Source organism: Anguilla rostrata, chromosome 8, assembly GCF_018555375.3.
Source record: "Anguilla rostrata isolate EN2019 chromosome 8, ASM1855537v3, whole genome shotgun sequence".
Taxonomy (NCBI): Eukaryota; Metazoa; Chordata; class Actinopteri; order Anguilliformes; family Anguillidae; genus Anguilla; species Anguilla rostrata.
The window spans coordinates 27,797,005-27,811,409 of record NC_057940.1 but is presented as its reverse complement, the minus strand read 5'-3'; the positions used below and the strand labels follow the sequence as shown (position 1 = coordinate 27,811,409).

The window sequence follows — 14,405 nt, the reverse complement described above, 5'->3', positions numbered from 1 at the left end:
TCTTCAGGCACTTTGCACTTTGATGGTTGCATAGATACGATTGTATTGATCTCTAGTAGTGTTTGCATTTTTGTCAGTCCCTTTGGCTTAAAGCGTATGCTAAATGGCTAAAATGTCATTGTAAATAAGGGATGGGTTTCCTGTAGAAATGTGCATATCTCTCATTGATACACTAAGGATAAAAATTAAAGAAACACTGAGAAGGATGCCGAAGCCTTGGCACTGGAATCACCTTTGACCTCTGGCCCACTGCACTGATCCCTGCCGAGAAGAATGTCAGAAATCAAGGTAAGGTTTCCTATATGAATACAGCACAAAATATCTTACCGGCATCCAAACTGAAGACTGGCCTTCATCTTTGGCTCAGCACAAGTAGAACAGCTACCATTGGCCCGTTCATGTACTCGACATTGGAAGCTGTGCTCTGTGGCTTCTTTATCATGTTATTTTTATTATTTGTTCATCTGCCCTGCCTATAGAATCTGTCAGAAGTTACCTAGCTAATACTATGGATTGCATATGTAGGGTGAATTGAAGTACTTTTTAGTCAAATATGAAAGTCACTGGAGTGTGAATTTGTATTCACAGCCAAGGACAAGAGAATGATGAACGTACACGAGTAGTAATCCATAGTTTTTATTATACAATTTCTCAGTTCATTTACACAGCTTTTAGGTGGCTGAAGGCTTGGGGATCGATCTGCTTAGAAATGCATGCGTTTTTTAAAAAACATGGACCACAATGCCACAACAGCCAGCCAAAGAGATTCCCATTGAGAAACCGCAGTTTCAGGCACCCAGTCTCACTTTACAATAAATTACTGCACTTTAATTGTAAATTGTATTTACAGTCATGGAAGTCAGTCAGGTAGTGTACCTGTAAATATTGGGTTGTCACTTGCTAGCGTTTTGCATGATCACAATCACAGATTTACAATGAATAAATTGCAGAAAATTTACACAAGCCCGTGGCTGACATTCTTCGTTGTGTGTGTCGTTTAATCTGCTGAAAGATGTTCTTTTACAGTGGGCCACTCCAGAAGTCTATTTATGATTCCCGGTTTACTTGTTTTCGGTTGACACGAGGGCAAGTGAATTAAACTAAAGCCTTTGCTCATTCTGCCTCTGTCAGTGATGACTGTAGACAGATCTCTAACATACTCAGAATAGCATAATGGGCTCGGATGACCTAGATACTTCAGTGTATTTATGCCCTGAATGAGGAAACGATGCTGACTCTAAAAAATAAATATCAACACGTGATGTCAGTTGTTCAGTTAGCTAGTGTCAATGGGACTGTAGCTAGCCATCTTTGCACCCATGATTCAATGATTTTGTTACTTAATGCTAGTATATTGATTTATTTGTGCACACACCTGTAGTTCATTTGTGTTTCAGTATACAGCTTGATTTAATTGACAGGCCAGGGTCTGTAGACTGTGTCTGTGTGTGTGTGCGTGTGTGTGCCTGCGTGTGTGTACTTGTCAGACGTGATGGGGTCCGAGTCGGAGCACAGAGAAAGCCCGCCGATGCTTGCGTAGAAGCAGGCGGATCTTCTCGTCGTCCGAGTCGGGGTCCAGGGGCTTGTTGTACTCCTCGTCCTCCACCTCGTTCTCCGAGGTGTCGCCCCCCTGCTCCCCTCTGGAGGCCTGGGTGGAGCTGGGCTCGGAGGCGCTCTTCTTGCGCCACTTTGTGCGTCGGTTCTGGAACCACACCTAGGGGGGCACACCTACATCCTCAGTCTCTGCACTGCCCGCGAAGTGATTCACCATCAGTGTCTCCATGACTACGCCTCAGTTTATTTCTGAAAGCAGTTTGTGAATCCAAGTGCTGTATCCTTAAACAATACAGTATTACCATAAAAGTTGTATTTATAAACATATACAATTGGAGTAATTTTGACATTTTTAGTTAAATGTTCTAGAAAAGGTCACACGTTTGTATGAACCCAAAGATATTCCAATCGTGCAATTTCAAATTAGGTGGTCCTTGCCACATAAAATAGTTTCTAGCAAACCGGTGCTTTTCTTGTTTTTATGTCATAAATCCCTTTTATATTTCCGATAAATCAGAATTTTTGCTATGCTTTGATTTTGCTATAAGCCTTTTCATTTGTGCATGAACAGTAGGTGCCTATAAATGTGCATGTGTGTGCGCGCATATGCTGGTCTTTGTGTATTCCAGAGGATGTACCGCAGATGTGTCTAAATCTTTGTGCGTTTTCAATTATGTGCCTGATCATCTAGTTGTGCACATGTGCATCCATTTGTATGTGTCGGTTTTCATACGTGTACTCGCGTGTCCGTCTGTATTCGAGCGTGCCAGTTTACCTTGACCTGAGACTCGGTCATGCCCAGCGAGTATGCCAGCCTGGCTCTCTCCGGCCCCGCCAGGTATTTGGTCTGCTCGAATGTTTTCTCCAGCGCAAAGATCTGGTGTCCGCTGAAGGTGGGTCTGGTGTGCTTTTTCCTCCCCACCGCCTCACTCAGGTGTCCGGTGCCTGGAAAGGAAACATGGAGCACATTCGTTTCACAATCTCTTTTTTCTATTTTTCCTAGAGAAGAGCTAAATAAGACTGTAATCCTGAATTAACTTTGAAGCTGAAGATGTTGAAAGACTTGGTGCAGTAGTTAGCAGTTTGAAAGATCATTGATACAGTTGTAACCGGTGTTATCTGGTGTCCATAGCGCTGTGAGAACTAGTAAGTATGTAACAGTGCTACATATGCTAAAATGTTGTTCGGCTGTAATGGACAGCTATAAACAATATATTCTACTGCCTACCAACCAGTGTTTTAAGTACTGAACCTTTCCGTAAACTAAATTAGAAATTGTAACACAATAATGTCAACATTGTTTTTGTAAATTCACTAACTGTACTGGTATGTCTTAAAATGTTCAGATGCGTTTATGCATTTTCTGCTATGAATTGTGTTAATGACAATCTACTCCTTCCAGTTTAAGGGATAATATCAATATCAGTAAAAGCAAAAACTAAATTTGAGAATCACCAGAAGAGTTTATAACATAAATGAATAGAAGCTCCATCAACTTTTATCTATGTGTTAACCAGCACATATTATTTTTGGTGAATCTGAAATATTTAATTTCATGCAGAACCATAACTGAATGCAAAAAGAAAATCAAAGTCAGAGGCCCTATGTATAGAAATATATGTATCTGAGAGGCAACACCAGCAGACTATGATCTATTCATGCAAAGACTAAATACAGTGTAACATTCTTTTAAAAAAAGTGATTATAAAGTGATTGTTCATAATTAAATTTTAAAATATTTCTGCACAGAGGATGAAATGCTAATTTGTACACTATTTTATACATATATCATTTTCTATTATAAGGAAAGTGAAAATATTTTCTTTGGGTTCACGAGGTGAAATAAACACAAGGGGTTTTACATTTGGGATGCTATAGAGCACAGTATTCATTTTTCATTCCATATTTGTAAAATTTAATGATACAAACAGTGTTATTTTCCAGAATGAGTTACTGGAATGTGAAAATGTGAAATTGAATGAAAGAAACATTGATAATGCCAAAATTAGGTTATGTAAATTAATTAAAATAAATTTTAAATGTAAAAATGTTTTTAAACCAACCTCACAATGCACAAAAAATATTGTTTCCCATAAAAAATACCTGCAATAATAGGATACACCCTTGGGCAAAAGTTCTATTTTTTCTGAAAGTAGTAAGCTTATAATAAGCTTGTTTGACTTCGGAAATGTCAAATGTAGAGCATTAGAGCGTATGTGTGAATGTACTGACATTCTTGTCCAGTCATTACCATCACAAGCCACTTTTCAAAAATAGTTTTCGTACATAGCTATTTAAAGATGTTATTTTTAAATGCAAGATATAAAACTATCAGAATTAGTTTACGGTCATTGGAAGCATTTTAGGCAGTTTAGGATAGGCATTTTGAAAGTGCGTGATCCAATGTCACAACCGTATTTCTCCCAATATCATGCATCGGAGACAGCGATCAGCATCAGGTCTCAACCTGCCGGCCGCTGAGCACTGTCGCCAGTGACTGAGCGGCGGTGTCGAGGTCAGAACGAGGCAGACTCACTGTTGCTGCACGGCTGTCTGCCGCCTCTCCACTCGTACCCGGCCTCCCCCCAGCAGCCCCCGCCGCGGCCCTTCGTCAGGCACTCCGAACCAGGCTTGGAGAAGCCGCCCAGCGAGGCGTTGTAGTCCCGGTTGTAGTAGACCCCCGGCGTGGCCACGGTGCCAAACCCCCCCATGGTGGAGTACCCGGAGAGGAGGGCGGTGCTGGGGGCGCCCACCATGGAGCGGCTGAGGATGTCGCTGATGCCGTGCGGCGTCCCGGCCTGCAGCTGGCTGTTGAGGCCCGGGTTGAGCTTGTAGAACGAGTTCTGCACCGAGTACTGGCACATGGGCGCCTTGACGTCCGAGGGGAACTGGTTCAGGCCGTTGTTGAACAGGAAAGACCCCGAGATGTTTGGATCCATGGGGAAAGCCTCAGGACGCCAGCTGTCTCCACACGCTCCTTCACTCTGGACCCGACATGAAAAGCCCCCCGGGGTTTCCGTCCAACAGGACTGCCTCCCTCTGGTCCAGCCGGTGAGTTCTGAATCTGAAATGCCCTCTTTTGCGTTTGCCTTTCTTCCGGTTTAGTCCTCCGCCCCCCTGAAATTTGGGGGATGGATGTGGTCAGGCGGTGTGGTGCCTCCCTCTCTCAGAGGAGACCGTGCCAGTTCTGCGGTGAGAGCTTCGGTGGCTTCGTGGTTCGTGAGAGATCAGCAGTCAGCGCCAAACATAAAACCAGCTCCCTCTCACCTGTTTTGTGCCATTGTACGATAATTCCAAGGTAAACATCAGCCGTGCGCCCACCAGAGAAGGAGTGTTACAGTTGCTCCTTAAGACAAATGCCCTTCCCCAGCACTTTCCTCCAAGGTAATAAATAAGATGTACCTTAAAGAGGACTGACACCTTCTTGATAAAGATGGGCCACATTAGAATGCTGGCCAGGATTGGCCTGAAGGCTGAGCACTCTCCGCGTATCTGATTGGCTGCACGGCAAACGGCAGGTCTCTTATTGGACAGCGGTAGATTAATATGTTTTTGAAAAGGTAGAGTGGGAATAAGTTGCTTTTTGATGGCCTGCCATGGAGCTGAATTCAGAGATAATGCTGGGAGGCTGTTCGGTGCTACTGCTTTTTTTGTTTGTTTGCAGAATTGTGGATATTAAACGGTGTGGAATTAGAGTCTGGATATTTCCACCTCTGCAGTTTTCCTGAAGACCCGGCAGAATGAATTAAATTCTTATTTAAAAATCTGACATATTTGACGTACCTACATTATTGTCTAGACAACCTTTTCACCCATAACATGATGTCTGTGGTTTCTAAAGGTCTAGTCTGAGTAATCGTTTGCTCTTTGAATCAGTATTTACATTGCAGTTTCTCCACCTGGTCTATTTAGCAATTCATGTTATCATATTGATATCACCCTGTTGAAATTTGGTTGACATATTTTTTAGTTTTGTTGTCTTTCTGCTGTTTAATGTTAAACTATGAAACCTTTTGCTGCAGCTTGGTTGTTTGGGAAGAAAACACAAAATTAAGTTTTGCATATTTACTAATTACTAGCTACGCAGTGTAAGAAGGCTGGGTAATTAAGACCTGAGCAGGTCCACGTGTCCTTTGTTCTCTAGCAAAAACGCATTCAATTTTAATGGTAGCACTACTGCCACATGACCAAAAGGCTGAGAATGATCAGCCCATTATGCTGCACAGGAAAAGTTCAATGAAGGTAATGTCACAGGATGAAAAATTACTCTCGAAAGATAAGGACGACAAAAACATTCTTGGTCCTCTGTCATTTTTCTGCCGTATCTGTTGATATTGCAAAGAATCTATTGTTAATACGTTTATGTCATTTACAAAGCCTCTTGAGGTGTGTAAAATTAACAGTGTAAACAGACAGTGTAAACAAACTTTTTTTATGTCCCTTCCACTTAGAATGACTTCCCACAAGTCACCATCAAATTGCTAACAGCAACTGCATAAGAGACATGTGAAAACAATTTATTTATGAGAACACATGCAAAAAAAATGACAGAAAAATGACATTTTTTACAGGACACTGCATGACATTACCTTTTTAATGCTTTGGTGTGTACATAATTTGTTATAATTTCATGAAATTACAATACGGCTAACTGACATCATAAGATTTTTGGTTGATATCAGAAGTTGTGTAGCCTATTTCAGAAACCTCTCCCCATGCCTTGCTACTGCCAGCCCAACTGATTGGTAAAATACTGGCACCTGGTGGTGAATCAATGCAGTCAATAAAGACAATCGGATGAAAGCTTTCAGGTCCTATGCAATCAACCCATTAGGTTTAAACCTTACATTGAGTCCAAACAGCATGCTCCTTTGGTAAGTAATACAAATGTGTCAATGCATGAACATTAAGAACTGCTTTTTTAATCAAATGTTAAATTCAGGAAAAATAAGGTTTAGGTTAACACAAATTAAGCCACTGAAGGATAAACCTGAATAAATGAGTAGAGAAACATAAAGAATGCAGATGCTTACATATAGGTGTACTGCATGATACAATTAAGCAATTAACAGCATATGCTCTGTGGCATGTGTAAAAATGTTGAGCAGGCCCACTTGACCTCGATTTTGGATCAAGATGGCAAGAGGGAAAAATCAAAAATGAGGTTTTCATTATTGGGGCACATTATTGGGGCACAGATGGCAGAAGCTTCAGTCACAAAGACATTTCAACTGGCTTGATTTTCAATAGGAACGGTGACTAAATTTGACAGTGAAAATGTGTTACCTGTTACCCGTCTACATAAGCGCTTTAACTGGGCCAGCAACCCCCCATAGTTTCAACGATTACGAATCCTGCTCGAGAACACAGACATTATGTGTGTCCTCCAGAGGCCATTACCTCATCCTGCAGGGGGAATTTCCATTTCCATATGCTGTACAGAAAGCAGGTTAAATCTGTTGCAACCCTTTGCTGCAGGGAAAGCAAAAAAATCACGTGACGCCAAGAAAATGGGAGGGGTATTTTTTACAGTTTTTGGTGTAAATTGTCTCGTGACTTCCAAGAAACGTTTGTGTCATTTGAAAACGAATTAAACGTGGGTAATTTCCCACGTTTGAACTTTACCCCACTGTAAATAATAGTGAGATCTGATTTCACGGTTAATGCGATGTCAAACTACACTTTTCTGTTCTCGTTTTCTGTTGTATTAGTCACGAATCAACTCAAGGCGTTACAATATTACAAATCCGCACGTAATTTTATTTTGGGATTAAACACGGAACTGTTAGTCTACTAAACGTGTGCCAAGGCTGTATATTTATGGACTTGTTAAGATAAGAAATATTGCTAATACATAAAACTCTCATCGAGAATTACAGTAATTTCCCATTAACAATAACGACCTTCATGCCCCCAACATGTTTCGTTCAACATTATTTCCAATGACTGCCTTCTGGGATGATTCTGGTCGGCAGTTATTCATATAAAATATACTTAAGCTTAGGAAAAACTATAATTAGTTGTTAATATGGTTATTTTTTGTCTTCGTAAAATACTGGTTAGTATCCTGTCATTGTGGATTTGCGCCAGAGTACAATGCAAAAAGGATACTTTCCAAAGCGTGGGTGGAAGACGGCATTATCAATTCAGTTGTAAACATCCACATGGCAAATGATCCAAGACCAACGTCACTCAAATGCAGAAGTTGAAGGCTTTTATTGAAATAGGCAATAACATACACTGCAGACAACCAACGTTTCACAGTTAACAAGCCTTGGTCAGTGCCTGGAGTGCAGCAGACAAAAGCACCTATTTACAAAAAGTATACATATAAATAACATATACCAGTCAAATGGTTATCTGATTGATTACTTGTACAGCAAGAGATTGTGGATGTTTTCCGGTATTTGGTGTATGTTCTTAAAAATAATAATAAAGGGAAATAAACGAGGGAATGGAGCCACATATATTGTTATATTAGCTGGCAGCTGAAAAGGCTGCCATTAATTAAAGTAATATGTATTATGTATGTTTTGTAGTGTAGTGTAGTGTTGTTTTGCCGATTGCATCAAATGTTGTGTAGGCTGCTGGATAGCTCTATACACGAAAGTACTTGCCCTAAACCAGGGCTGGACAACAAGGGCCGATCCTGAAGTGTTTAGAATGTGTTTCTGTTATCTCTGCACTGTTCAAAAAATATTCTTGTTCCTTATCTTGATTGTTGCTTGAAGCAAAGACTGCCATTTACAATGCCCCTTTATGTTATGCGAGACTATGTGAGATGGAATGTAAAATTAAGTTCCATGGTTTTTTAATGCTTTTATGTTTGGATGTCTACATGAGTCATAGTGTTTCTCCAAAGACAATACGTTGAACTGTCATTTATTGCATTTGCGGTCAAATGCAAATTTGCCTACATTTCAGGAATTTCCAGTTAGGCAGTTACTTTAAACAAAATGTTTTGGTTAAAGGGGAAAAATGAAAATGAAAATTGAATTTCAGTTTTTGTACAAGCTGATTTAAAGTCCTATAAAAGTGTTTATTTTTTACTGGGCAGCTGGGTGGCTCAGCTTGTTTTACCACTTTTCTATCTGATGTGTGAGCCCCACGGTCTGATATCAAATCTGAACTATAATAGTACTGACTGTGGTCAGCAACCCCATCAGAAAACTCATGATTAGTGGTTGCATTGCCCAAAAAGGGGGGTTTCAACATGCCAGGATGAAGATATGTCATTGGGCACCGGTGACCCCTGCTGGTGTACCAGGTGCTTGCGGTTTGCCCATTGAGCCACACGTAAGTCTTCCTCCAACTCGTGTCTGCAGTTTTTAGGCCGGGTTGTGAAAAGAGGTAGGGGCAACATCACATGCTTCATGATGTGACTGCTTGTCTGTGTTCTGAATCATCAGAGGTTGCGATGAGTACTGCAGTGTGTGCCTGATGGGGCATTCCAAATTAAGGAGAAAAGAAGGCGGGCCAATAAAGCATACCAATAAATTTCAAAGTTTGACAGATCTGACAGCAGCTTGGTCTGCCCTTCTGAGATATGATCTGAGACAAATTTTATTAACAGTCATTTAAAAATAATAATTTAATGCAAGGCTAGCTCATTCCCAACAAACCCCCACCCCCTGTCCACACTCACACACATTGTTTTACTGTTATACTACTGTCTCATCCCACATTTGTTGTTCGTGACTTGATCTTCAACCGTCTTGTATGGTAACTTTGGTCCCCCTTGCAAAAGGGATTTTGACCTCAATGGGGTATTCCAAGTTAAATAAAGGTTAGGAAAAAGAAGCCCATGGGCATAGAAACTGTCCTCAAAGGTACGGTACTTTTCCAGAGTACAGCCCTGCCTCCTTCTAGCCCGGCCCCCTTTTTTTCTTTTTTTGCCACATCCCGTGAGCAATGTTTTGTTTACAAATGTCAGCCACGTGTGTGCGGCTGGTATAAAACTCCCAGTCATATCTACAGTTTCACTTTTGAGGAATATTCATGCATCCACTGAGAGGAGTTTACAGGAATAGCAGTTTCAAGGTTGTGAAGCAGATGGGTTTTAACGGTAAGAATTTAATAAGTTTTATTCTGTGATAACTAAGAGAATGTGCTGAATGAAGAATTCATTTCTTCAGTTATCTTTTCAGCAAAGGGCTTCAGGCATTATACAAGTCTGTTCATTTTACATGCTGCAGTGTGAACTGTAGCTCTTTTGATTGCTTGTGTTGTATAATTTAACGCTTGACTAGGCTCTTGACTAGGAAAGGTTTTTCAAGATTTTTTCATTATAAACTCATGTAACTTTAGTGCCACTACATAGCTAATGTTTGCTACTTCCTATGTATGCCAGTATTTGTGTCAACTGATATGATATGGACTTACCTTCCCTTGATTGCCTTGGTGGTTTATCTTAACAAGAACATATGCTAAATGAATAGTTTGATAACACTTCAGTTCTGTAATCTTACACAGGTACTCTATAAGAAAGATATGTTTTGTGCAACGGCCTGACTATGCTGAGTCTCTCATGGTTTTGTCTGAATTATTCATGTTTTATCAAAGATTGTTTGCTGTTATTCAGGGATTTGTTTTTATTAAGGCCATAATATTCAGGAATGACAATGATATGCAGACTAACTTTAGAAGTCCACCTATGAGCAAACAAATCAGCATAAATTTAATGCATTTGAAAATGCATTGAAATCTTATTCAGGAATATATTCAGGGAAAAAATATGATTTTACAATGGCATCAAGCAATTTTAAAGAGTATAGGAGTAAGGAGTAAAATATTACATTTATTCCCAATCAAACTTCTCATGTTCATCTGTGAATATTGCATGTTTGAAAAGTCATAATATAGGCCTGCCTGGTATTTTTCTGAAGTCATATGTACAAAAAATTGAGAAATTCCTATATTACATAAGGCACTGTGCTGCCAGGAAACCCGGAGATCATAAAGTAATAAATTAAAATTGTCAGGGCAGGACATAGCAATTAAATGTGTGGCAGTTATCTACAAGGAACAATGTGACTGTACATTTCATAACTGCAAGTTAGCAATATCAGAAGAAGAGGTTTTAGATTAGTTTTTTAGGATGCTGTCAAATATAAGGTCCAAATTAAAAACATGTAATCACAAGTAAATGATATGTACGTGACTGGCAGTCTGAAGAAGGATGACCTTATGTAGATGTATTTGTCTACTCAATTTCTTTTTTTCCAAATAGCAGTGTCAGAGCTCAGCACTGTAAACAGGAATTTAGGGGTCAAAACAGGAAATGATTTATCCACCAACATTATTTATCCACCTTTCTTTGTAGTGTCTGTGGTCAAGTGACCAGTTAAGGTCATTCCCACTGAGGTTTCAGTTTTACTTATAAAAGAAAACAGACAGACACATTGTGATAGTGTCAAGTATGTTTTTGTTTGTACAGATAGGCAGATAGATATGGTTTGATGCTGAGCTTTATTAACAGTAGCTGAAATTACTGGGGAAAAGACCCATTCAGGTTTGTAGAACTTGATATACAGCAGATAAATTGTGGTCAATCTAGTTTTGAGGTGGAATGCTGAGACGATATAATCTGCAACCCAGCCAGCAACTTTAAATTCAACTTTCTCTTTTACTTCCAAGATTCCAGTGTGCAGCTTTTTAAAAAAAATTATAAACTTCAATCTAAATATGGCCAAAAGCCTTTAATTTTTTGAAAGTAATAAAAGTCACAGGTACTGTAGAATGTTCCCAAACCTAATCCCTCTTTCACTTTCCATTACAGGGGCAGATTTGCCACATAAATGTGGACTGTTCTGTCTGGGACCCCTGGCTTTCCACACCGGGGCTGTGGGGGACAGGATCACCTTAACCTGTGGGGCCAGGTGTGCAGAGAGAGCTTGGGATACCTTCCGGAATGGTGTGGTCTTCAGCAACCGTCCGGTGCGGGTCGAGGAGAAGGTGCGACTGCGAGTGGACCGCAGCACCAGTCACTGGACGGGGGCACTTCGGGTGGGCTTCACCACCATCCAGCCGGCCCACGGGCCCCCAGCAGACATGGCCATTCCCAACCTCACCAAACAGCCTGGGTACTGGGCCGTCCCTTTGCCTGAGGATTGTGCCTGGCCCGGCTCCGAGCTACAGTTCTGGGTCAACCGGAAGGGTAGGCTGATGTACAGGGGGCAAGATGGCCAGAAGTACCAGCTGCTGGTGGGACTGGACATCAGCAGGCCCCTATGGGCTATGATTGACTTGTATGGGCAGACCTGCACTGTGGCTTTATTAGGTGAGTGCTAAGTCCAGGGAAGACCTGGAAGTTCATTAAAAAATATCTTTAAGATAGATGATGTCCCTTTGATACATATGTGTGTGTATCACATTGTATTGTATATATTTTTTTGCACAAGTGATTAGATATGATGCTACAATTTACACTTTTTCCAGGCTTATGACTTGTAGGAAAACTGAGGAAAATGATTTGTATCAACAGTACATTCTGTACAGATACCTTACTGCCTTAGGACATTTTTGTTACACTACTAACCTGCTCTAACTACATGGGTGGTTTCTCTCTTTCTTTTAGGCTCAGAGAAAAAGTGTCTTTTTGGCACCAAGAAGTCCTGCCCCACCTTTGCCCTGCCCCCTCCCTCCCATGGAGACTGCTGGTCATGTAAGAAAAGCCCACCATCTCCTGAACTGTTTGAGAACAACCATAGTCGCTGTCCTTCTATCATTGACAACCAACGGACAGAGGGTGAGTGTTACACAGGGCCTCACGAGACACATCCACAGTCATTTTAGCCCCTACTTGCATTGCTGGCATTGTTGTACTGTGAAAAAGAACCATGTATGAAATCTTTTTTAAATGACACAATAGCCAATACAGCCAGAACACATCTCTTTGGAAAGCTGTTATTGTGTGTGTGTTTGTGTGGTAGACTGTTGTATTCTGTGTGTAACATTGTCTCTGTGTCTCAATCTCCAGATTTCGACACACTGGAGGACTGCGTTGTCTGCATGTCCAGGGAGGCCTGTGTCATCCTGCGCTGTGGGCACCAGTGCCTGTGCATGTCATGTGCCAATAGAGTTGTGACAGATTTTGGAACCTGCCCACTTTGCCGACAGCCCATCACGCAACGGCGGATCAAATCCATGCAAATTACCTGAGACTGCCAGGTAGCTGCTGAAGGACTCCAAAGCCATATGGCACAATTTGAAGATGAACCAGACCATGACGTACTTTGGCATTGCGTGGCAGTGACTGAAATGTTTTGTGGGCGGGGGAGGGGACTTCCAAACTGGTAGTACTGTTGCTGTTGTTAACAAGATGTATCTCTCGCAGTGGAAAAACCAGTTTGAATTAAATTCCTAACTAACACACTTCACAAGCAGAATGTGTTCAGGGATGTATGGACTTTTAACCATGAACCATGAAATAAGCTAATAATACCATCCATAAATACCAAAGTAGACACCATAATATATCATCATGGTTTGATCACAATTGCTGAGGTTTTTTTTTTTTATTTACTTGAAATTAATGTAAATGTGAATGTTTCATTGTTGGTGAAAAATGACTGTGAAAATATTATTTAAACCAACCATGACTTTGCATGAATGCTAGACTGCAATGTCTGGAGCATGCTATTCCCATGGAATTTGTGTACATATTATTATATATACATATATATATATATATATATATTGATATACTGTTTTATAATATCCTAATGTAAATAAAATTTTATACTAAACAATATGTGTGCTATTATGTATTATGTATGTTGCATTCTAATCTGGTACTGTCTAACTAACAATCATACAATCACAAAGGTTGATATAGATCAGTCTCCCCAATAATTCTGCTTATCCAATACTAGTCCTAGTCCAAGGAATATGGAGCTACTTGCTATCTGTAACGGATGATCACAAACTACGTTTGACCTCGTAAAATGTAATTTTGTATTTGTACATTACAATCTGTACATGTAGATCACAATTTTGTAGTGCAAGGACAATTCCTAGAATGACGATTTTACAGTGCACATGTGCAGATTGTAATGTACAAGTTCAAAATTGAAAAGGGACAGATTGTGATTTATGAGTAAAATGACTACAGTGGCCTTGTACTGGCATGAAAATAATTCCACATGTTCTTGCCTGATTCTCAGTTTGTATAATTTGTTGCCTATTTAGATTGTTTTTCTTTCTTAAAGCCAGAAACTCTGGCTCTATTCAAAGGAACTCTTGAGATTACAACAATAACAGGTAGCCTATATTCCAACATATGCAGCTCTCATAGGAGAATGTATTTGCTGGCTATAGTTCATTCAGAACCTGTAAAAGTAATTTACAACATACAAGATTACAATACATACTGTAACAAATACTTCAAGAAATTAAATATGAATGGGGTACTTCAAATGGTGAACATGGAAACTCAAACTATTTTGGCTAACTTACAAAACAAAAACTTACAAAAACAAGAAAATATTACCATATAACTCCCATTCTGTCCTCACTCCACTGGCTACCAGTTCACACTAGACCAGATTTCAAACTGCTGCTGTTAACTTCTAAAGCACTGCATGGATCGGCACCATCTTACCTCACCAATCTCATTACACCATATACACCAGCACGCACCCTACGCTCCCAAGATGCCAGACTTTTTTAGCAGTTCCTAGGTTTCAAAAAAAAAAAAATCAGCAGGGGGCAGAGCATTCCAATACTGTGCTCCCTACCTTTGGAATGTTCTTCCCCCATCAATACGACATGCACAATCTGTTAATATTTTTAAAAGTAAACTAAAAACACATTTGTTCTCACTCTCTCATGACCCCCTTGACTTGTTTTTT

The 14,405-nt window shown here is 40.3% G+C and overlaps 2 protein-coding genes across 2 annotated transcripts; one reads left to right on the top strand and one right to left on the bottom strand.

Moving 5' to 3' along the window:
• Positions 1–620: 620 nt before the first annotated feature.
• On the bottom strand, positions 621–7,851 carry nkx6.3 (NK6 homeobox 3). Its single transcript, XM_064347518.1, has 3 exons — positions 4,091–7,851; positions 2,330–2,499; positions 621–1,714 (listed from the first exon to the last, which is right to left on the bottom strand). Exons 1-3 carry the CDS (start codon positions 4,491–4,493, stop codon positions 1,484–1,486), a joined length of 804 nt encoding a protein of 267 aa, XP_064203588.1. The 5' UTR covers positions 4,494–7,851; the 3' UTR covers positions 621–1,483.
• A 560-nt stretch (positions 7,852–8,411) lies between these two features.
• LOC135261320 (E3 ubiquitin-protein ligase NEURL3) lies at positions 8,412–13,304 on the top strand. The gene is made up of 4 exons (XM_064347517.1): positions 8,412–9,619; positions 11,333–11,833; positions 12,131–12,301; positions 12,533–13,304. The coding sequence occupies exons 1-4, from the start codon at positions 9,553–9,555 to the stop codon at positions 12,712–12,714; spliced, it is 921 nt and encodes a 306-aa protein (XP_064203587.1). The 5' UTR covers positions 8,412–9,552; the 3' UTR covers positions 12,715–13,304.
• Positions 13,305–14,405: the final 1,101 nt, after the last annotated feature.

Bases quoted from the DNA above. Each gene is read 5' to 3' on its own strand.
- nkx6.3 (XM_064347518.1), bottom strand. From the start codon at position 4,493: ATGGATCCAAACATCTCGGGGTCTTTCCTGTTCAACAACGGCCTGAAC. The intron at 2,500-4,090 runs GTGAGTCTGCCT...TTTCCTTTCCAG, and splicing joins CAGACAGCCGTGCAGCAACA to GCACCGGACACCTGAGTGAG. The intron at 1,715-2,329 runs GTAAACTGGCAC...GTGCCCCCCTAG, and splicing joins TGACCGAGTCTCAGGTCAAG to GTGTGGTTCCAGAACCGACG.
- LOC135261320 (XM_064347517.1), top strand. From the start codon at position 9,553: ATGCATCCACTGAGAGGAGTTTACAGGAATAGCAGTTTCAAGGTTGTG. The intron at 9,620-11,332 runs GTAAGAATTTAA...TTTCCATTACAG, and splicing joins GAAGCAGATGGGTTTTAACG to GGGCAGATTTGCCACATAAA. The intron at 12,302-12,532 runs GTGAGTGTTACA...CTCAATCTCCAG, and splicing joins TGACAACCAACGGACAGAGG to ATTTCGACACACTGGAGGAC.